The 21355-nt window shown below is 56.9% G+C and overlaps 7 protein-coding genes across 7 annotated transcripts in view; 4 read left to right on the forward strand and 3 right to left on the reverse strand.

The window, feature by feature from the left end:
- Positions 1-1150: 1150 nt before the first annotated feature.
- Positions 1151-4061, reverse strand: BKA78DRAFT_334269 (E3 ubiquitin-protein ligase pub1; the record flags this gene model as incomplete). Its single annotated transcript, XM_066890183.1, has 9 exons — positions 1151-1250; positions 1351-1746; positions 1797-1934; positions 1986-2279; positions 2327-3500; positions 3558-3691; positions 3752-3857; positions 3919-3957; positions 4025-4061. The coding sequence occupies 9 exons, from the start codon at positions 4059-4061 to the stop codon at positions 1151-1153; spliced, it is 2418 nt and encodes an 805-aa protein (XP_066738842.1).
- Positions 4062-4724: 663 nt separating this feature from the next.
- BKA78DRAFT_328520 (ABC1 family protein) lies at positions 4725-7301 on the reverse strand. Its single transcript, XM_066889601.1, has 3 exons — positions 6749-7301; positions 5523-6697; positions 4725-5456 (listed from the first exon to the last, which is right to left on the reverse strand). The coding sequence occupies exons 1-3, from the start codon at positions 7060-7062 to the stop codon at positions 5206-5208; spliced, it is 1740 nt and encodes a 579-aa protein (XP_066738843.1). The 5' UTR covers positions 7063-7301; the 3' UTR covers positions 4725-5205.
- A 453-nt stretch (positions 7302-7754) lies between these two features.
- Positions 7755-11159, reverse strand: BKA78DRAFT_65004 (uncharacterized protein). Its single transcript, XM_066893526.1, has 2 exons — positions 10939-11159; positions 7755-10819 (listed from the first exon to the last, which is right to left on the reverse strand). Exons 1-2 carry the CDS (start codon positions 11020-11022, stop codon positions 7820-7822), a joined length of 3084 nt encoding a protein of 1027 aa, XP_066738844.1. The 5' UTR covers positions 11023-11159; the 3' UTR covers positions 7755-7819.
- Positions 11160-12004, forward strand: BKA78DRAFT_65003 (uncharacterized protein). The gene has a single exon (XM_066893525.1). It carries the CDS (start codon positions 11297-11299, stop codon positions 11900-11902), a length of 606 nt encoding a protein of 201 aa, XP_066738845.1. The 5' UTR covers positions 11160-11296; the 3' UTR covers positions 11903-12004.
- A 954-nt stretch (positions 12005-12958) lies between these two features.
- BKA78DRAFT_229298 (actin interacting protein 3-domain-containing protein) lies at positions 12959-15769 on the forward strand (the record flags this gene model as incomplete). The annotated part of the gene is made up of 1 exon (XM_066883746.1): positions 12959-15769. A coding segment is annotated over one exon (2811 nt), but the record flags the coding sequence as incomplete, so codon positions are not given.
- A 2418-nt stretch (positions 15770-18187) lies between these two features.
- BKA78DRAFT_384093 (uncharacterized protein) lies at positions 18188-19569 on the forward strand (the record flags this gene model as incomplete). The annotated part of the gene is made up of 3 exons (XM_066893086.1): positions 18188-19110; positions 19182-19365; positions 19427-19569. The coding sequence occupies exons 1-3, from the start codon at positions 18673-18675 to the stop codon at positions 19567-19569; spliced, it is 765 nt and encodes a 254-aa protein (XP_066738847.1). The 5' UTR covers positions 18188-18672.
- Positions 19570-20155: 586 nt separating this feature from the next.
- BKA78DRAFT_348013 (general substrate transporter) overlaps positions 20156-21355 on the forward strand; it is a 2521-nt gene continuing 1321 nt past the window's right edge. The window contains exons 1-3 of the mRNA XM_066890575.1: positions 20156-20613; positions 20669-20965; positions 21016-21355. The exon at positions 21016-21355 is cut by the window's right edge and continues 530 nt beyond it. Coding sequence (XP_066738848.1) covers positions 20411-20613; positions 20669-20965; positions 21016-21355 — 840 coding nt within the window. The 5' untranslated portion in view covers positions 20156-20410. The remainder of the gene's footprint in view (positions 20614-20668; positions 20966-21015) is intronic.

Genomic DNA, 21355 nt, shown 5'->3' on the forward strand with positions numbered 1-21355 from the left:
TTCAGTCCAGTTGAGTATGAATAGTAGCAGCAGCAGTAGCAGCAGCAGTAATAGTAGTAGTATAAATAACCAACTAAAAAAGTAGCAAGCAGTTAGCTTAGCGCAGCGCAAAGGAAAACCACACACACCGACCGACCGTACACAGAACCATCAACCAACTCAAACTCAAAGAAAAAAACAACACTAGAGTAAACCCCCTCCCTATTTCTACTCCCCTTGCCTACTCCCCCTTCCCCCTCCCCCTCCCCCGCCCCAATCTTGTACTTGTACCGCGCAAACCGCATCGCATCGCGTCCCTGATCTAATCTCACGACCGCATCCACCGCATCCACACACGCTACCTGCGTCCTCGATGCTCCCGTTCCCCCTTTTTTTCTGTGGTGGTGGTGCAGCTTATCTCTAGTCCCCCTCCCTTCCTTCCTTCCTTCCGCCGGAGCTGCCAACCAACCAGCCACCCACCCACGCGCGTCGACGAAAGACTGACCGACCGACAGACAGACAAACACACAGAGTAACTGATTGCGGTGCGGTGCGGTGCGCTGCGTTGCTCTACTGCCTGCTACACTGCACTGCGCGAGCACGGGACGGGACGGGGGGCTCCACTCCTCTCCTCTCCTCTCCTCTCCTCTCCTCTCTACTCAGCTCGCTCGCTCACGTTGCCTTGCCTCTCCTCTCGCAATCACCCTCCTCCAGGATGGTATCGAATCGGAAACAGCTTCACAAAAGAAGAGAGGGAAAGGAGAAAAGAAAGAAAGATGACGAAATTGAGTTTCATTCGAAAGAGAGTTTGAAGCGCACATATACACACGTGCGCAGCCACAGAGAAAGAGGGTCGGAGGGAGGGAGAGAGAGAAAGAAGGGGACGGAGAAAAAAGCCGGCTGTATTGAATTCAAAGGGGATCGATCGATCGGTGTCGAAAAAGAAAATGAAAAAAAAAAAAACTCAGACAGTCAAAAAAGTCGACAACAACACCAAGAAACAGACGGAAAAAAACAACCGCTCCACCACTCCACCACACCACAACACGCCCATACCATCCCATGGCCTAGCTTTGGCCCCAACCAACCAGCAACAACAAGAAAGAAAAAAGGAAAAAAAAATATCCCTATAACCCATACCGCGTCTTTCTTTCCTTTCCTTTTTTTTTGATTACTCCTGCCCGAACCCGACCGTCTCCTCGACGGCAATCAGGAGCTTGCCGCTCAGCTGCTCGTACGTCTTGTACGGCGGCAGGTCGAGGCGGTTGAAACTGGAGGGAAGCAAAAAGCGTCAGTTCATCATGTCCACAAACACATCAAACACTTCCACCCCTTAAAAAAAGATTACAAACAACGAGAGACACCACATACCAAGTATGACTCTTGGGCAACTGGGTAATCTCGCCCGCCTTCTCAATCGTAAAGCGACGCGGGCCATCCGAGCCCTGCAGGTCCTTGAAGCCGTTGACGGGGATGCGGCTGGTGCCGGTTGCAAACTGGAGCAGACGGCTCTTCTGCTCCGCGTCCCAGCTGCGGATGCACTTCCAAAAGTTCTGGATGACCTCGTCCGACTCGGTGTAGCCTCGGTAGTCCGTGTGCTTCTTCCAGTCCTCGACGTCAATGTCGGCGATGCCGCCGATGAGGAGCTCCAGCTCGCGCTCGTCAAACACCGTAATCAGGTCCGCCGGGATCAGCTCGTGGAAGCCCGTGATGAAGGCTTGGAATTGCTCCTCGACCCGCTTTTGGATGCGCCATTCCGTGATGAGCCTGCGTCTGGTTAGAGATTGGGGGTTCTGGCGTGGGACATGGCTACGTACTCTACGTATTCCCTCTTGTTCTCGTTCGTCACTTCAATGTTGGAGCCGTTTGGCTTGAGGTCAATCGTGACTGTCTCGCCAAACCGCTCGTCGTCCGTCGAAAATGTCAAATCGAGCACGTCGTCAATGTCATTATCCCTGGCCAATGACGTCAGCACAAGCCACCCGGACCCGTGTCATCAAACTTACATCATCCATTGCAGGTTGCGGTGGAAGTCGGCGTCGACACCCTCCATGTCTTGCAGCGTGATCCTCTTCTTCAAAATCATCTTGTAAAAGGCGCTAATGAAGAATGCGTCCAAGAAGCGGCGGTGGAAAATGGCCAGACCAACGACGCGGCCAATGAATTTGAAGTAGTTGAGATGCTCGGGGTTGATGCCGGAGTGGGGGTTGATCTGAAGGGTATAGTTATCGTGGGCAGAGTACTCAAACAAGCAGTAAAAGGGGTTGAACATCTCGTGAGAAAGGAGGAAAAAGAATTCTCTGGGACAGTGTTAGTCTTGCTTCCGAAACGCGCGCAATGAACTTGCCTCGAGAGACCACCGTAGTCCAGACCGTCTTCACCATCAAACTTGATCATCAAGCGCTTCTTGAGGTCACCCGCCGACTGGCGCATAATCTCATGATACGAGTCCTCGAAAATGTGCGTTCTCCGGACCTTGACGTGGCATTGACCAGACACAATCCTCAGTGCGGGCTGCGACCGGAAGTAGATCAATTTCCGCCTAAAGTCACGCTTGTACTGCGGCACGTTCTGGTCCAACGAAGACGGTAATCTTGGGTCGTCCCAGGTCGTCGTCTTGGTGTTGTGGTCCACAAAGTAGACACGGGCAGTGTTGGTCAACCGCATTTCCCAACCGCTGGGCAATGGGCCTAGTTGTGAGACGGGCTGTTGCTGAATGGTGCCATTCGCAGCATTCTGGCCGTACATTCTTATGTACTGCTGGCGGCGGGGATCCACCCAAGTGGTAGTCCGGGTGTTGTGGTCCACAAAGTACGGCCGGCCTTCCGGAGTATGTCTCTGCTCCCACCCTGACGGCAGTTCTCCAGTCCCAGCCGTGGTTGCTCCAGTGGCCATCATCGACACGGCGCTTGCAGTGGGCGATCCCGTCTGAGACTGGCGCTCAGAAAGAGTGGGCGAGTTGGCTCCGGTGCGGTCTTCTGGGAGCATCCGGGCCTGATGCCTCGTGCGTTCCTGCTGCGTTTGCTGTTCCATTGCCGCAGTCCTTTGGGCTTGCTCATTGGTACCGGCTGCTGGCCTCATCCAGGTAGTCTGACGGGTGTTGTGATCGACGTAATAAGTCCGTCCGAGGTGGTCCTCCCTACGCTCCCAACCCGCGGGCAGGCGACCTTGAGCATCCTCAAACGGGCTGAATCCGGCGTTGCGGTGGTTGCTGGGAGCTGTCGTCGGAGCGCCAGCTGGGGGTTGGCTCTGACGCTGGGCAGAGGCTCCGGACGCGCGGGGAGCATTTCCAGGAAACATGTCTGGATGGAGGTTCTGGGACGGCCCTGAGGTGCCAGACGGTGCGGGGTTCGGGGCGGGCAGGCCGTTGACCGAAGAATGTGCAGAGACTGACGAAGGGCGGGGCCCGTTGTTGGACTGCGAGCTAATGGGCTGGCTGAGGTTAGTTGACAGATTGAGGATAAGCTTGCCATGGACAATCATGTTATCGTTGGACTTTTTGAGGTCGCGGGTCAGCATTTCTGGGCGAGTTAGCGGCGCCAACCCTTCATTGACCGTGTCATGGCGGGGTAACGCACCATCGCCTCCGGCCTCCAAATCTATGGCGGACCCGATTCTAACGTTGATGACGCCGAGGAAGCCCTGGTCCTTCTTCTTGAACTTCTTCTGGTCGAATATCTGGACGGCGAGGATCGAGTCCTCGGTGGCTCTCCTGTTGGCATTGTGTCAATGCCCGGCCAAGTACGAGGCCGTCGTGGCGACCGGCGCTTACATGTCAAAGCTCTCATTCCAGTAGGGATTCAGCGTCTTCTTTATGACGCTGGTTGTCCTCGTCTGCTCTCCATTTATCGTCGCAACGGCAAAGGGATCGGGAAATCCTGGGGGGCGAACATCAGCACGACACGTCCAGTCGGGGGCATGGGATTGCAAGGCGCATACGAAAGACATCGCGTTTGTACAGGCCATCTGCGGCAATGACTGGGGTACATGTCAGTATCAAGGCTGCGGGGAAGCTATGGCGATTTGGCCCCGGGGATGGACTTACTGGTGACGCGCAGGTTGGGCTGAGCGGGCTGCTCCATGACGGGCCTGTGGCAACCAAGTCGAAGCTGTGGTGAAGCGTTTTAAGGCTCTGTCGAAGCCGCACGACGAGAGTGGGTCAAGGAGCTGGAAACGGGAGCGCGCGCGATTGCTATGTCAGCGCGTGGAAGCGCAGGATGTCGTCAAGGATAGCCGGGGGCTGTGCAGCTTTCGAGGGCGACGGAAGGGCCAGGCGTCGGCCCGCAGGCTGGTGAAGAGAAGGAAAATGCAGACGTCGGGCGGTACAAGTACGTCTCGGTGTTGCGTGGCCAGGCTCAGTGGCAGGGCGTCGCGGGTGAGGGTGAGGTGGACCAGGTCGTCAATTCTATCGAGTGTCGTTGACTCTGGGCGGCGGCGGCGGCGGCGGAGGCGGCGCGCGGTTTGGGCAAAGCGGCGGGGCCGACAGGGATCCGTAATCCCCAAACCGACCGAAGACAAAACCAACAGCGACGAGACGAGTTGTTTGTTGTTGTTGTGGAGGTCAAATCAATGTCGATTGAGATTCGGACAAGTGGTGTACTGTAGGTGCGGATACTCGACTTGACTTGGGGTAAATGTAGTCTAGTGCGACAGCAGTTTCATGCTCACCACGGCGCTGTCGCAGGCAGCGTTTCCGGCGTTTGGCTTCGAAAACCGTCAAGAAGCATCCAACTCGCAAAGAATGATGTAATCCGAGAGTCCATGATATGTAGGTATCTCTCTACTTGTACAGCCACAATGCATCCCATATCACGCCGCCTACCCTGCCACACTCCACTGCTTCACCTGCCGTGTGTCGACATGGCCCTCCCCTATTTTCCTCCATTCGCCGTGCTTGCGCCTACCAAGACTCTCGCTGCTCCGCCGCCAGCTTGCGTGTAGGAGCAGGTCGCCTCCCTGAAAATAGACGATGAACCTGTGCCTGCGGACGACCATTACCGCATCCGGACCAACCTTGACTCCATCCGGTATGTGTTCTTGAAGGTGGCACGGAAACCTCAGTCTCGGCCGAATTGGAAAATAATTTGCTGCCTGCCCTCGACAAAATACCTACTTCCTGTGCGTCTACAAATCCACGAATACAAAACTCAGCCCTTTGACAACGCCCAGCTCATCCCCCCACATGCAGCCGAAAGCTTGGTTGCAGGAACAAAGCGCTTACCTGGCTTACATAATCGGGCGCATCCCGAGCAGCCGGCGCAGTGACAGATAGTACTCGTAGAGCGTCAGCTTGGCGTCTACCCGAACGTACGAAGTCCACGCGCGCAGAAACTGGATAATGTTGCGCAGCTTCAGCATGCTGCCCTTGAGCGATTCCATCTGTTCTTCAAACACGGTCCTGGAGGCATAGTGCGCGAGGATCAAAAACGTTCGCACGGGGCCTTGTCGCGTGTGCAGATTCTCATCCAGAGACCGGGCTAAAACCATCCGTTGTCAGCGGAAACCGATCCTCCTTGCCTACTACAGGGCGAGGCTGAACTTACTGAGATCGTTGGTCTTGAGGATGAGCAGAATCACTCGGGGCACCTTTCCGAGCAGGTCGACCAATTGTTGCAACATGCCGTCCCCGAGCGCTTCGGAAATGGCCTCCTTTTCCTCCGCGTTGCGTGGCTGGTTGAGACCTTTCCGCACCGCAGTGTAATCTCTGCCCGTGATGGCGCTGGCAAACAGCGGAAAGTACTCGTCTGAGATGCCAGCAACCTCCTTTGCATACTTGCGCATGCGAGGCTCGTCGGCGTCCAACACCGCCAACCAGAGCTTCGCATACGATCGACGTAACGTCATTGGAATGTCTCGATAGAGTCCATGGTCGTATAGAATGACATCAAAGTTGGCTTTACCTCGCCTAGATGGATTGTGCCGAATCGCCAGGTTGCCTCCGTGGGGATCGCAGTGCAGCGGAGCATTTGTGCCAAAAATCATTTCGTTAAAGATGCGCGCCAAAGCTGCCGAGACCTCGTCGCGGTCGATGCCGTGGGAATCGAGGTATTCCAAATCGTCTGGCCGGTGTCCCGTCACGTATTCCATGACCAAGAAGCGGCGCTCTGCCCACAAGACATCTGGTATCACCAAGCGAGCATCCTTGACGTGGGCGAAATACTTCTTGGCGCGCATGGCGTTCTCGGCCTCGCGGCGAAAGTCGAGCTCTTGCGGCAGCGATATGTCCATCTCCGAAGCAAGCCAGGTCAAGTCGTACTCTGGGAAGAAGCGTTTGAGCGTGGCAAAGGTGAAGCGTGTCAGGGCCAGGTCGAGCGGTGCCCACTCGTCCAGTGTCGGATGCTGCACCTTGACAGCTACCTTTTCTCCCGTCTCCTTGATTGTTGCAATGTGTACCTGGGCCAGCGACGCGGCACCGATTGGCATGGGCTCAAACTGCGAAAAGTAGTCCATGAGCTCTTTGCCCGTGTCTTTCCTGACCATGGCCTCTATCGAGTCATACGACGAGACAGGGCACTTGTCTTGGAGTGGGATGAATGTATCGCACCACTCGCTGGGCAAAAGGTAGTTCATGCTGCTGAGATGTTGCCCCAGTTTGATGAATATGGACCCATTCTTTTCGAGTGTATCGAGCGTTCTTTCCGCGCAGCGCTTGTGGCAGGCCTTGAGCAAGTCGGGGTAGCTTGGATCGGTGTCGTCATGTTTGAGCGTAACGCGGTAGCTGCAAACGCGTCGTTAGCGGGGTACACAAGAGACGGACTTGTATACTCACTCATTGATGCATACAAACAGTGTTCCGACCACTCTGCCCGTCCGCCGCATGGCAGTGTATGCATGCTTCGCATCGTCGCTCACCGCCACCGCAGTTGCCAGCACTCCCACACCTCCCGCCGCGTAGACTATACGCCGCTTCCGCCTGTTTTTCGGTGCTGCTCTTGGCACATTTGTCCGCGTGGCATAGCTGTTCCTTTGTTGCAAAGGCCGCCGGAATAGTTGCTGTGCTTGGAAACTGGGTCTGCTAGTCCACGCCGAGGAGCGTGGGCTCGTCCGGAGCAGCCAAGGGAAGGAGAAAAGACCGGACATCATCTGTGCATCTTGTAGAGTCGTGGGACCACCATATGGACATTAGCCTTGCGAGGGGCGTCGGCGTCGCGTGGTCGTGCTTCCGGGTTGGTTGATGGTGTTGTGAAGATCCGACATTTTTCGGAACCGCATAGCCCTGTCGGTAGGCCGCGCCTAGACCCCGAGGCAAGTAGGCACACGGGGCATGCGCCTCGACATCATGTGGCGCAGAACATGTTTTGCGCGTCTACATTTACAGACTGAGCATTCACACATCACGAATTACGCTTGCATCACAGGTAGAGGAGTCTGGCATTCGCTTGGCTAGACAAACCCTACCTCTCCTTCTCACATTGAATCCCACTCAAATTCGTCCTTCTTCCCACCCAGATCAATAGTCTCGGTCAGGACAGAGACCATTCGCCTTCATACTCGGCCTCTCCAAATCAGCATACCTGTCCACGTCCGCCCATGGTCGATGAGATGGCGCATGTCGCGTGCCCGTGACGAGACGCGTAAAGTGGCCATTTCAAAGTCGATTTCCCCCCAAGACCCACCTCAGTCACAAAGTGCCAGGCGAACGCAGCTTTCCCTGCTCACGCTTCCAGCTGGTCTCGGGTGCCAGGCTGTTTGGCCTGAATGGCACCGGTAAATCCGAGCGTTGGAGTAAACAGGAGAGGTAAAATGCCAGTCCCTCAGGACGGGCGAGTGCTGATTTCTAGATACTCTTGTGGCGAGCAGCTATCGCACCTGGGGACCACAGTCGACGCGGGTGCGTCACTCAACCTTTTCCCCACCGTCCGCGACGTGCGGGCCGGGGCCTGCCGGCGGAGGCATTTGCGGGGGCATTGAATGGGCGGGCATCATGGGCTGGCTGTAGCTTCCGCTGGGAGTTCCTCGGTGCTGCTGGGGGAAATGGTGGTGTTGGTGAGGGCTTGAGCCGTAATGAGCTTGATGCGGTTGCGGGTAAGGGCCTCGCATTGGCGTCACTGAAATGCTGGTCAGTAGCAAACTTTTGGTTGCTGTAAATGTTGATCTCACTTGATCCCTGAGGTGCTTGATGGTAGACTGGGTATGCACCATTCGGCATGGGCATAAACTGCTGGGGAGGATGTCCCTGCTGCGAGCCTTGGTGGCTCATCATTTGCGCGACGGGAGGACGTGGGCTAGGGAATCCATTCGCGCCCATGGCTGGGCCAGGCATCGGCCCGCCATGGTGGGGAAAGGCCTGGCCTGGTGCGGGCGAATACACCATTCCTGGCATCTGTGGCATAGGCTGTATTCCTGGGTTTCCGTACATGACGGGGCCGCCGTTGGATGGCTGATTAACCATCATTTGACCACCCATGGCTGGGCTTTGTGCAACGAAGCCGGGCTGACGAAGCGGAACGGCTTGCACGTTGGGGCCCATGCCAAAGGCCGGAATGCCTTGCTGGAACTGAGGCATATGCTGAGGTACTTGGCCATATGCAACAAATGGCGGCATTCCCGCCCGGGGAGAGGGATGCACGCCAGAGTTGGAGGCAGAGAACTGCATGTGATGTCCGTCAAAGTGAGGTCCGTTGGGGCCGTGATGAGGTTGCACAGGAGGATGACGCGGAGTGTGTTGTGGAGTGTGGACTGGACCCATGACGTGTCCACCTTGTTGCAGGTGAGGAGGAAGTTGATGTTGGTGGGGAATCGGTCCATTGTTGATGGCCTGCGGCGCAGACATTGGCTGTACGGTAATGGGAGCGCGCTCAAACATGTCGGCATAGCTCTTCTCTACATTCTTCTCTGGGACGTCCCAAGTAGGCGGGGTTCTGTACGCCTGAGGAATACCGCCGTTCATGGTGAACTCCTTCGTCTTGTTCTCCGTTTGAGCCTCCTTCTTTAGGCGCTTGATCGGGTTGAACATGTCGGTAAGTGACGGACGCTCCGATGGCGGAGCCGGCTTTTGGTTTCCAAAGAAGCTCGAAGTCGGTGCCCGGCGAGGCTCAGGGCGAGCTGGGACGGCTTCCTTCTTGGGGCTCGACGAGTTGCTCGTGTTCCCACCGGGAGTGAAGGTGTTGGCGGCCGGGTTGGGCCGGAACTCCATGGCCTTGACGTTGAAACGAGTCGAAATGCTGGAAGTGGGCGTGTGAGAGCCGCTCGAAGGAGCCGTTGGTCCAGTTGGCGGACCCCTCATGTCGTTGATGGGCATCGCGTGAGGCATATTCGGCATTCCCATACCCGATCGGTGCTGTTGTTGAGTTATGGCAAGGCGCTGGCTGAGATTGCCAGGTCCATTGCGGAAAGGCATGCCGCCGTTGTTCTGGAAGCCTCTGTCTCCTCGTGGTGCCTGGGGGAAAGCACCAGGAGCAGGTCTGCCACGCTGGTTGAGTCGATCAACTTGAGAAGCCGCTGGAGCTCCAGGGGCCTTTGGCTGAGTTTTGACGTCGGTAGCAGGGGCAGCCGGCTTGCGCTCCGGCGTTGGAGCTGACTTGCGCTCTTCTGCCGCCCGTTGCGATTTTTGCTTAATCTCTTGTTGCTTGCTGGGGTCCTTGGCCAGGATTGGAATCAGATCCTCAGGAATCGGCGCGCTGTAGTTGAAGTTTGCGGCAAATTTCTTGAGGTCGTTCAGCTTGACGTTCTTGTCATGCCGAGCCGCGTGGCGCTGTCTCTCTTGCAGTCTCATTTTCTCGTTGGCCGAGAACTGTTTGAATGCATCCACCAGGTCATTCTCGACAGTTCCAGTCCTTGCGGGCTTCCGTCCTGCCGCAACATCGGACGTTGTTTGTTGGAGGGAGGGCGTCTTTCTCGTCGACTCGACGCTGGTCGTGGTGCTGTCCCCAGGCCTGCTGGTGGAAGAAATCGATGCAGCAACATTGGCCGCCGCCGACTTGTTCCCATCTTCCTTGGTTGTGACGGGCGCCGCCTGCTGAGCGTTGGCGTCGCTAGTAGGGGCTTGGGATGGGTTTCCGGGCGAACTGGTGCGGGCAAGCTGCGAAGAAATGATGGCAGGGTCAACGGGAGCGCCTGGGACGGTAGATTGGCCAGTCGGAGCTCTCCGAGCGGGAGGCGTGTACTTGTTGGGCTGTCCAGTGGACAGCTGTGGAAAGTCTCTGCGAACACCACTGTACTTGTCCTCCTCGTTGAGGCCGCTGTCATCTGGCGCTACAATGCCACGCTCCTCAGCGACGTGGGCATTCGAAGATACGCCAGACTCAATCTCTCGGGCAAGCTTCTCAGCTTGTGCGGCCTTGATCTTGTACGCCGGGTCGTCTCGGTTGATTTTGGTGGTATAAAGGTCTTCGTCATAATTGCTGGTTGCGCCAAAAAGTCGCTCGTTGGCCTCGAACTGGTCCCACCCAGTGCCGCTATCCTCAAGCGAAAGGTCAACGTCTGTTTCGGCAGATGGTATCCAAGGTTGGAGGTCGCGTTCGCGCATTTGAAGATTGCCCGAAATGTCGGCATCCGTCCTGAATCCAGCAGAAGCGCCTGAGAAGCTGTCAGCATTGGAAGCTTCAGCGGCACCACTACTAGACTCACCGTTCCGGGGCCTGGCCAGAGCCTTGTCCGTTGAAACACCCTCGGCGTTCAATAGCACCACATCCTTGACGTCAAATGACATCTTGTGTTCTGGGCCGACACCGCAGTAGTCGGAATGCGACTCGGCCGCGCCGTTGGTCTGGCCGCTCGAGGAGGGCAGCTTCTTTGCCATTTTGAGAACATATCGAGACTCTTGCTGTTCCAGCGAAGGGGCAGAGAAGATGCCGGAGAATCGCTCGCCGTTCTTCAGAGTGACCTTGGCTTCGTAGCCCTGCGGTTCCCCGTCAGCATGTGTTACCAGAGCTTGACATGGCGTGCGTGGAGTACGTCGTGACGACCTCCCGCGACCTTCTTCCACGCGCGCATGTCCAGCACAACCGTGACACTCACAATAAAGTTGCTCAGCAGATGAACCATGCGGTCGTGCGCATGCTGGTTGTTATCCGACTGGGTGGCCTCCTTTGACGTGGCCATGGCTTTTGCGCCGGGGGGATTTTTGGCGGCGCCGACGGCACCGTTGGGGAGAGCAGAATTGGAAGATCTCTGAGTGATGGGATTCGTGCCTGAGGTCCAGGCCTTGGGTGCGGGAGCTTTTCTGCAAGAGGCCAGGTGGTTAGCTCAAGAGGCAGGGTTGCGACAGGGTCGGACGGTGCGAACAAGCGTGCGACGAAAAGAGGACATGGCGGTGACCAGGTGGGCGATGATAACAAATGGGGAGTGAGGCGTTGGTTGGAGTGAAGCAGAGCCAATGGCGAATTTGATGCGTGTAACCGGCAGGTCGGGCAAAGTGGAGATTCGAGTCGAACCACAAGCGCGGCGGGGACTCGGGGGAGGCAGGAGAGGTGACATTGTGGCACGACGAGAGTTGAGAGATGGAAGGGTGCTGCAGCAACGCAGATTGGGTCTTACCTCTGCGAAGCGTCAATGGGACTGGCCGACTGCTTGCGCGAGCCGTCCATGGCCTTGGCGGTGGATGTTGTCTTTAGCTGAGCTTTGTGGGGAGCGGAGGAGAGCGAGGGCGAGGTTTTGCCATTCGCCGTGTTCAGCGACGCCATGCTCGGGCGAAAAGGGCGCGTTTCGGATGCTCAATGGGGTAGCCCAGAGCAAAAGGCAGACGAGCAGGGAGGAGTCGGAGGAGGGTGAGGAGGAGCGGCGCGAAGGGCCGGGAGCTCTGGCCGTCGAGCGCCAAGTGACGGTGGGGAGGGCGACGGCAGACGTCGCTCGAGGGCGTGAGGAAGGAGCCGGCGTGGAGAGGACGAGGGTCGGCAGAAGAGGAGGAGATGGACAGTCGGATGACGGAGTGGTGAGGTTGAGCCGTTGGTTAGGTAGAGGTAGGTTGTTGGCGTCCGGGTGAAACTACGCTAGAGGCGGTGATCCCTGGCCGGGATGCTGCTGGCTGGAGAGAGCGAGTGAGGGCGGGCGGGATGTTGAGCCTGCTTGGGATGACTGAGGTGCGATAACAACGACGACGAGTGACTCGACGAGTGCGTTGTTATGTTGAAAGTGGAGCGGGCGGATGCGTGGCCCAAGTGTGAGAACGTGGTGCTGTTTGGATGCTTCGGCGCGTCGTGTGGAGCTTTGCTGAGAGGGACGTGACGGTGGACACGACAGCTACTAAGGTAGTTTGTATCCACGACGCGACTGCTACGAATTTGGAGTATTTAGAAAATGTGCCTGACTTGGGTTGCAGCTTGCCTGTGTGCATACATACAGCTGGAGCTTGGGATTCGAGGCGGCGGGCGGGCTGGCGGGTGGGCGGAGACGGAGACGGAGACGGAGAGCGGAGTGGAGGACGGCGACCACTAGTCGAGTCGTAGGGCTCAGTCGAAGCAGTTTCAAAAGCCATCAGACAACAACTAAACCCTCTCCATTTCCTGCGACTGCTCTCCTGCTCGTCGCCCTGCTGGTCCTGGGCTCCCTCCCTTGTCCCCCGTCTCCGTCTCCCTCACGCTGACCTCATCTCTTTGACGTCCTCCTTCGGAGCGGACTTGCTTGGCACGAGGCCAAGATCCCGTCATCCCCCGGCGTAAGCGACGGGCCGGGATCCCTGACGGCTGAACCACCTGGACTTTGGTCTTCCTTTCGCATCGCCAGCTCTGTATTGCTGTCAGATGCTCCTGGCCCTCCTTCGTCGCTGACCACGACCTCCCCTCTCTCTAGAGCTTCCATGCAGAGCCCTTCGTCGTCGCTGAGATCCCATCGCTCCGGCTCCGGCACCACCGTCGCCTCCAACACCTCGGCCATGACGCACAACTCTGACGAGCCGGGGCCGCGAACCTCGTCTGCCTCGAACCGCTCCACTGGACAATCATCATCGCGCCGCGCGATGAATGTGAGTCTTGATTTTCTATGCAACGACTCCGACTGCAGCCTCGACTCGCTCATGACTGACTTCCTGTCCCTGTCGCAGCCCCAGCAGCAGCTCTCCCAGATTGAAAAGAGCGTCACCCACCTCCTTGTCGCGACCAAGCAGCTTCTCGAAACCCTGACTCACTGGTCCCGCGGAAACGCCACCGAAAGCGAAGTGTCCGATGTATATGTGCGCCTTGGATACGAGTTCAATATAGCCACAAGGGCCTTCAATGCCATAGGAGTCGAGACAAGCGACCTTGGCAATGTCCCCGAGCTCCTTCGTTCCATTTTGGAGGAGACCCTGAGCCAGGAAGCTTCGCAGTCAAGCCTCGACCGTTTCCTCCCCCGAATCCGTGACATCATAATCAACTTGCTCCATGGTCTGAAGAAGAAACAACAGCGACTGCGCCAGAGGTCGGGACGCGAGTCTAGCAGCTCCAATGGTACAGGCTCGAGGCACGCCAGTCTGGGCGACGAGGAAACTGCGCAAAGGCAGTCAAGCAGACCCTCGGCGCGCCAGGGAAGCGCCGACTTTACTGCGGATACTGCAGAGTTTGGACCGCGGACTTCATCCATTCCGGCGGGCAGAGGGTCACCTAGCAATCATTCTCTACCTCCGGTTCCTCGAAGCAACCGCAGTCGGGATACTGCCACCACAGACTCTTCGCTTTCCAGCAATGCTCTTCAAAACATACCCGTCATTGCTCCCTACCCTCCAGACGACAAGATGCCCTCACAACCCGACAACCGACCCCAGCAGTTCGCAGACTTTCCTCCTCCTCCACCACCGCCGCCGAAACAACAAGATGCTCTAGCTGCACTGCAGCGCGGTGGTGAGCTTGAGCGCAGAGCTTCGAGAAGATTTTCGGCATATCAAATTCAAAAGCACCTTGGCGCCGCGAATGGAATCCCCATGCTCCCTACTCAGACCACGCCCGTACCTAACCGTGGAAAGGATGCGCGGGAGTCTATGAATGCTGTTAGAAACAGAGGATCCGTCATGCATAGTCGAAAACAATCAACTCAGCGCGCAGTATTGGACAATTCGGCTGGCAAGACAAACAATCTGGCTGATCGCAGAATCTCTGAAGAGAGCTCGGCCACATCCTCCTCTGTTCCGCCTCCGGGTGGTGACGCGGACGAGGGTCCGTCGGTGCAATCGCCAGAGAGCATTAGGGCCCGCGGCGACGAAGTTGACGAGGAGGATACGCCCACCTTTAATGCCACCGTCTCGGGACCAGGCGATGACGAATCAGGCACTGCAGGTGGAGAAAGGGACAAGTCGCTTTTTAGGCGTGGAACCATTATAACGCCAACTCGTTCTCCTTCTCGGAGGGTGAAGCCCTCGACTCCGGATCAATCTCAAGAATTCATCCCAGAACAGTCACCTCAACCAGGCAAAGAGCTGACCTTGTTCTTGCAATACAAGAGCAAAATCAAGAAGTTTGTACTCACGGATGGATACAATGATTTGTCCATGGCCCGACTACAGCTCGCCTTTATTGAGAAATTTGCTTGGAACACCCACAGCAACGGAGCAGATCTTCCCGAAATCTACCTCCAAGATCCCGTGTCTGGCGTCAGGCACGAGCTGGAAGATTTGAGTGACATCAAGGATCGTAGCGTCCTCGTCCTCAACGTCGAGGCGCTCGATGAGGTCAAGCGCCACTTTGACGACGGCATTGGCGATCTTCGCAAGCTCGTCGAGGGCATCAAGACGACTATTTCTGACCAGCAGTCCGTCATTGAACGCGTGTCTAATCGCCAGCAGGAGGCGGCAAAGGAAATTGCCAGTCTGGCTGCAGCTCCATCGGCGGGATCCAGGGCCTCTATGCTCTCTCCAGTGCCTCCTCTACGTGGTCCACCAAGCGGGGCGAACCTCAAAGGATCTGCTGCTCAGCTCGACGAGATTCAATCAATCCGGCGCGACCTGGCAGTGGTTCGTCAAACTTATACATCCTTTGTCTCTGATGTCGAGGCAAGCATGAGCACGATCCGCTCAAAGGCTGCGTCTGTCAAGTCGACTGCCATCAAGGCTGAAATTCCGTCCATGGAAGGAGACAGTGGACGAGCCTACGTCAACGCAGGAAAGAAGACTCTCAACGATGATTCGGAGAAGATTGTCAATCGCGTCGACGACCTCCAAGATCTGGTCGAAGATTTGCGCAAGGACGTAGTCCAGCGTGGTGTTCGTCCGCGCCCGCGCCAACTGGACACTGTTGCCAAGGACATTCAGAGTGCTACATCAGAGGTCAAGAAGCTGCAAGACTTTCTCAAGAAAGAGAAACCAATTTGGACCAAGATTTGGGAACAAGAGCTGCAAATGGTCATGGAAGACCGAGAGATGCTCACGATGCAGGAGGAGCTCGCGCTCGATCTGCAAGACGACCTGGAGAAGCTCTCGGAGACTTTTGGCCTTGTCGAACAAGCCACCAAGCAGCAAAACCTGCAGAGCGGCGGCAGTCGCACAACCAGCGGCAAGGGCATGCACGCCCTGCAGCTCGACGCCGCAGTCGATCCTCACAAGGCCAAGGATGGCATGCTCAACGAAGTGCGGGCTCTGCAGCCGAACCACGAGAGCAGACTCGAAGCCATCGAACGTGCCGAGAAGCTCAGGCAAAAGGAGCTGGAAAGCCGCCGCGGAGGAGAATTCCAGCGAGAACTCAGCAACTTTGTCGAGGAAGGAAAGCTCAAGAAGAGCGGCGGCGTGGAAGAGGTCGAGCGTCTTCGAATTGCCAAGGATGAAAGAATCCGCAAGGAGGTCTTTGAACTGCAGGCCAAGCGGGCTGCAGAGCTGGAGGCGAAGAGGGCAGCCGCAGCCGAAGCTAGACGCAAAGAAGCCGAGGCTGCGGCGGCTTCTGCGGCGGCAAACCCGTCCGCAGACGTCGATGGGTCGGGCACTGCGCCAACGGGTGAAGACGCAACGGAGGCCAAGGAGGAGCAGGCACCTGCCACCGAAAATGGTGGTGAGGAGGCTACAGCTACTTGAGCCCCGTCGTCTCTCTTCATCTGCTAATGGCTTTACAGCAGAGCTAGTCACCGCCAGTCAGCCCTCCAAGAAGCGCGCCCACCCCTCGCCAAGTTACAGGACGTACAGGACGCCTCCCGAATCACCTCTGCAGCTCCTCAACCACCAGCCTCAAGTTCGCCGCCAGGGCAAATCCCCACTCAGCTTCGCATCATCCCCAACGACCGGCCGAACATTGCGGCACTCGCCCGCCAGCGCCATCCCAACCGCCTCTCCCAGATCGCCAACGACGACTGCAAACAAGGAAAACCAATCGCCCGCCTCGTCCACCAAGAGTTCCCCCCGCCAGTTCAAGGGCAGCAGTCCGCAGTCGCAGCCGCCACCACGTTTCCTCCGCACCGACAGCGCCGCCTCGGGCTCCAGCGACGTCGCCCTGAAGCGCCAGGCCATTGCCAACAAGCACATGCAGCACCTCCGCGAGAGCCCCTCGGCGGAAAATGGCTCGGGCCCGCCGCAGCTGCGACTTCGTTCTTCGACGCCGGATCTGAGGAAAAGACGCTCCATTTGGGATAGTTTGACGGGGCTGGCGGGATGGGGCGGTGCGGGTGGAGGTGGAGGTGGCAGCCCCGGTGCGGCTCCTTGATAGATTTGGGCGCTTGGTGGGTCGGTGGCCGCGGTGAGGAGAGGAGTCTTGGGTCGCGCCGCGTCTTTGAGATGGGAGAGGGATAGGGAGACTCCACGGACGGTCCCCTCGTTTTGCCTTTGTGTGTTCAATACCTTTAGTTAGTCACGCTCCGCCTCTTCTTCCACCAATTCCTCGTTTCCCACTTGCCTCTACTCTTCTTGTTTCCTTGTTACTTTATACTCATCCTCCCACCAACCAACCTCCTCTGTTTCTTGGCTCTTGTTCTCGTATCCACTTTAACTCTTTTCTTTCTTGCCAGCGTCGAAGCGAGCACAGCAGTAGCAGCAGCGGTAGCAGCAGCAGCAGCAGCAGCAGCAGCACTCTCTCTTTCCTTTTTGGTAGGTAGGCACTACTTGGTAGCCAGTCAGTCGTCGTGTCGATGGGGAGAAGAATGGATTGGGCTTGGGCCAGGTGCGGGAGATGAATCACAAATGGATGAACGGACTGACGGGTAGATTGGCGGCGGTGGGATGAATGCAAAGGATAGGAAAGGGATGGAAGGATGAAAGGAAAGGAAAGGATAAAGGAAAGGATAAAGGAAAGGAAAGGCAATTAGTAATGACTTAATCTTGTAATCCCGTCACGAGTGTGTCCACCTTCAGACGCAAGCGCTTGAATGCTCCCTGTGACTACCCAGCAAGAGAAAAATTCTCTCCATGTTGAACGCATCAAGCGCTTGAGAGCTCCACGTCTCTACGTGTTTTGACTTGGTGACAGAGATTCCCGGATTAGCAATTTCTTTCCTCACCCACTGTGATAGCTATCTCTCTATCTTCTAACCTCCCTATCCTACTACAAAAACGTTAAATCAACCTCATATTTAAGCTTGTCTCTAGGGTTGCTTTTGACTTCTGCAATACTATCAAGTACTGTAGCAAGTTACAATTCGGCCAGTCTATCCCGCAATTATAGAGGCCTTGCTTAGCCGATTAAGCTGGGTGTGGACTTGAATGAGCTCTTGCGCCGTTGTGTATAGTGCTTGCTCTGCAGAGGGTTTGATTTGTTGATAGGGGGTTGTTAGAAGGTAGGGAATTTACAAACCTACCTACCTATCCAGCTACATACACGAAGGCTCAGGAGAAACAACAACCTCCCTCCTCCTCCTCTGTCCATCCCGTAGATAGCTAAGAAAAGGAGAGTACTATACTTACTTGGCTACTCCCTAAATATCCACGCACCTCCCCTCCCCTCCCGCCAATTCAGCGTAGCCGGTAGGTAAACCTCGCTGCCATCAACAGCCCATCTATCGCAAGCTAAGAAGGCGTCGAGGCAACCACTCACGCTCCTCAGTATAGGAGTACAAATGTACATACGACCGGTAATAAGCGGCTCTGTCGGCTCAAAGCAACGGGCGGCGCTTTTCGGGCTGGGTCTGTGGCGTCTGGCGGGCTGGCTCCGTGGTTGTCTAGCGCGGCGGCGGATGGGATTGGGGGGTTGAGTGATATATCGCGGTTAGAAGGGGTGTGTGTGTGGCCAGGCAAGGCGAGTGGAGATGGTGGTGAGGGAGTAGACAGAGGGTGAGTGGTTGCGATGGTTGCGAGGGGGGTGTTGTGCGGTGCAAGGCGGCCATGATGGCTCTCTTTCTTGTCAAAGCGTGGAAGATTGCGTGGGTAGTGAAGGTGTGAGGGTGCAGTGTGAACAAGCTTTTCCATTCCCGAATCCAGGGTCGTCATCTAGTGTGGCGCGCGCCGGCGTCTAGTCTACCTTAGTTAGTCTACCCTGACCACCTACGGACCTGACGTCTCCTGGCACATGCAAGCGGACAGCCGCCGTCGCCATGTCATGTCCGGAATCAACCGCGAACGTGGCGGCGAGAGATCGGCCTGTCCGTCTCTTCCTCTTCGGTCCAAGTCTTGCCCACGCTGCTCTGGTTCGGGGCCGGTTTGGGCGCGCGCTCGATTCGCGAATGGTGCCAGGACTCGAGCTTCCAGAGGCCGGGCTGAGGGCGTGATGACGGGCGCTGTCGATGCAATTTCAGAAGTACGGGCGTGTGGTGTGCTGCTGAGGGTCGGTGGACGTCTGTTTTTAAAGGGATGCGTTTGCCCTCGTCCGGTCCCTTTTGCACTTGTAATTCTTCACCACCACCAATACGACCCCCTACCACAACGTCTCAAGCAAGATGCGTTATCTCGTCGTCGCAGCGGCCACGGCGGCCACGGCCGTCGCGCAGCAGCAGCTCAGCAACAGCAGCAACACGCAAATCTCGTTCCCGTTCCCGGCGTCCGACGGCGACGACGTGGCCGACTACCTGGGGTCCGTCATCACGGTACAGGGTCCCATGACGACCATGAAGGTCGAGTGCAAGGACTACGTCACCACGGGCTCGTCGTACTACGCCGACGACGACACGGTCAACATGTGCTACTTCACCGACCCCGTCACCATGACGCTCGGCCCAAGCACGTTTGCCTTTGTCACCGAGTACACGGGCGATGGCGGCACCGTCGACTTGACCGTGAGCTCCGGGTGCTCGATTGGCAGCTCGCTGGTTTGCGCCGTCAGTGAGGGAGGACCTGGCGCGTGGGCCGACGTGTGCTATCAGACTTATATTGGAGGCGTAGGTGTACTCACAATCGTCGAAAGCGGCGTGTGGGAGGGCGACATTCTTGCTGACTCGTCTTTGAACAGAACGGCGCCTTTTCCAACTGCCTGACGGCCAACAGCGGCACAGTGCCCATCTCCACGACGACGCTGCCCCTGAGCGTCCTGGGCACCATGACCATCACCGTCACCGACGGCGGCCAATCACTGACGGCCGGAGCGTCGGTCGTTGCTGCGACGGCGACGGCGACGAGCGTCGCGAAGAACTCCAGTAAGTCGAGTCGTCATCCACGGCTGTTTGAGACGCGCTCCCCGTTCTAACTTGACCCCAGCTTCGGCTTCTCATAGCACCGGATACACCACGCGCACTGGCCCTACGAGCTCGCGCTCCACCCATACCGCTGGCGCCGCCATGGTCACGGGCGGTATTGCGCTGGCGAATGTTGCTGGGTTGGTCATGGCTGGATTGTTGTAGACATTTTGTCTTTGATTCGAGGGGTAGACTGCACGGAAGAAAGCAGCTGAATGAGAACTTGATGACGAGACTTTTTGAGCGGACAATAGAGGATGACATTGGCAAGGAGATTGTTTGGTTGTGGTTTTGACGCGGTGTAGGGGTGCAGACTCGAGATGCTACTTTGGATAGACAGTCTTGGTGTTTGAATAGGAAAAGAGGGAAGTTCTAGATCTTGAACGATTGCTCGAGGCAGAAGCCTTGTCTGCATTCCCGTGTCGTCGAAGACAAGCAGGCAGCTTTCTTGGGTGAGAATAAGGAATCCGGCGTCAAGCCTTGATGAGAAATGTTGTAGACGAGGGTCCATGTGTAGGATCATTTGTACTGGAGCTCCAGCGTCATGACCTATGTGCGAGTAATTGATTCGATGGTCTTGGATCGCCGTTGAACGAAATCAGATGTGTGACGATTCTGTTGTCAAGGCGGCCCCGGTGGTACAGGGTGGCGCAACATGTCGGGAGGGAAACTGTTCCTGGCGATCTCGCCAAAGCTGCATGACGGGGTCTAGCGGGCGCGCGGGAGGATGAATTTTCCCCATGTTGAAGATGGGGCTTTGTGGGGTGAAAGTGTGGAGGAGAGGCAGGGTCCGAGCTGCCCAGATGATCAAGGTGCCCGTCTCCCGTCCTTCGTCATGAGGACGCTGCCTGTCTTACTCCTTTCCACCGCCTTCGACCTGCAAAGAAACTCGCCAGCCCCTCTGGTCCATCAGCGCGCACCAACGTCCTCCATGTGTGGAGGTTCCTGATCCAAATCTTCGACGACTGCGACCACCACCGCTGCCAGCATCGACTCCGAGCTAGAGATGGCGCCGCTGCGCGCCGACTCGTCGGCCCACGAGCCGTTGATAAACGACGACGCCCGCCTACCTCTGTCGGACGAGAGCGACGCAGAATCCGAGCTGGGCGGCGACGACGACCTGGACGAAACCAAGCTCGTGTCGCCAGGGAAATTCATCTGGGCCTTGACCTTTTCGGCCGGCGTCTCCGGCCTCCTGTTTGGCTACGAGTGAGGGACGCTTTTGATCTTTTGGCCCGAATGGCTCTGGCTGACGTCTGTCCAGCACCGGCGTCATATCCAGCACGCTCGTGAGCATCGGCTCCGACCTGTCCGGCCGCCCTCTGACGACTCTGGACAAGTCGCTCATCACGTCTTGTACGAGCCTGTTTGCCTTGATTGCGAGCCCAGTGACCGGCATACTCGCAGATGCGTGGGGAAGGAAGAGAGTCATTCTGGTCGCGGACATACTCTTTGTTGTGGGCGCATTATGGCAAGCGCTCACAAGCACAGTCTGGGGAATGATATGGGGGCGTAGTATCGTTGGTCTGGCAGTGGGAAGCGCAAGCTTCGTAGTACCTCTGTACGGCCAACCCATCGGTGCAACATGTGGATGCTAACATTCTGCGACAGCTACATTTCAGAACTGGCGCCCTCGCCATTCCGAGGTCGCCTTGTCGTTGTTTCCAGCTTGTTCATCACAGGCGGTCAGGTTGTGGCCTATGTGATCGGATGGATCTTTTCCATGCAACCGCACGGCTGGAAATGGATCGTCGGACTCGGCGCTCTGCCTGCAGCAGTCCAATTCTTCACCCTCTTCTCCATGCCCGAGACGCCTAGGTGGCTGGTCAAAGGAAACCTCAAAGAACAAGCGCGCCGCGTGCTCAAAAAGGTCTATGGCGTCGACCAAGATTCCAAAGACAGACTGGTCGAAGCCCTCCTGCGCCGAGTAGAAAAGGAAGTTCTGGAAGAA

Source organism: Phyllosticta capitalensis, assembly GCF_038381095.1.
Source record: "Phyllosticta capitalensis strain CBS 128856 chromosome Unknown BKA78scaffold_13, whole genome shotgun sequence".
NCBI classification, from domain to species: domain Eukaryota; kingdom Fungi; phylum Ascomycota; class Dothideomycetes; order Botryosphaeriales; family Phyllostictaceae; genus Phyllosticta; species Phyllosticta capitalensis.

What these genes read in the sequence shown, in the direction of transcription:
- BKA78DRAFT_328520 (XM_066889601.1), bottom strand. Translation starts at nt 7,062, where the DNA reads ATGATGTCCGGTCTTTTCTCCTTCCCTTGGCTGCTCCGGACGAGCCCA. An exon ending in CTGTTTGTATGCATCAATGA is followed by an intron (nt 6,698 to 6,748) that starts GTGAGTATACAA and finishes ACGCGTTTGCAG; the next exon opens with CTACCGCGTTACGCTCAAAC. An exon ending in CCTCAAGACCAACGATCTCA is followed by an intron (nt 5,457 to 5,522) that starts GTAAGTTCAGCC and finishes GGATGGTTTTAG; the next exon opens with CCCGGTCTCTGGATGAGAAT.
- BKA78DRAFT_65004 (XM_066893526.1), bottom strand. Translation starts at nt 11,022, where the DNA reads ATGGCCACGTCAAAGGAGGCCACCCAGTCGGATAACAACCAGCATGCG. An exon ending in ATCTGCTGAGCAACTTTATT is followed by an intron (nt 10,820 to 10,938) that starts GTGAGTGTCACG and finishes GGGGAACCGCAG; the next exon opens with GGCTACGAAGCCAAGGTCAC.
- BKA78DRAFT_65003 (XM_066893525.1), top strand. Translation starts at nt 11,297, where the DNA reads ATGGCGAATTTGATGCGTGTAACCGGCAGGTCGGGCAAAGTGGAGATT.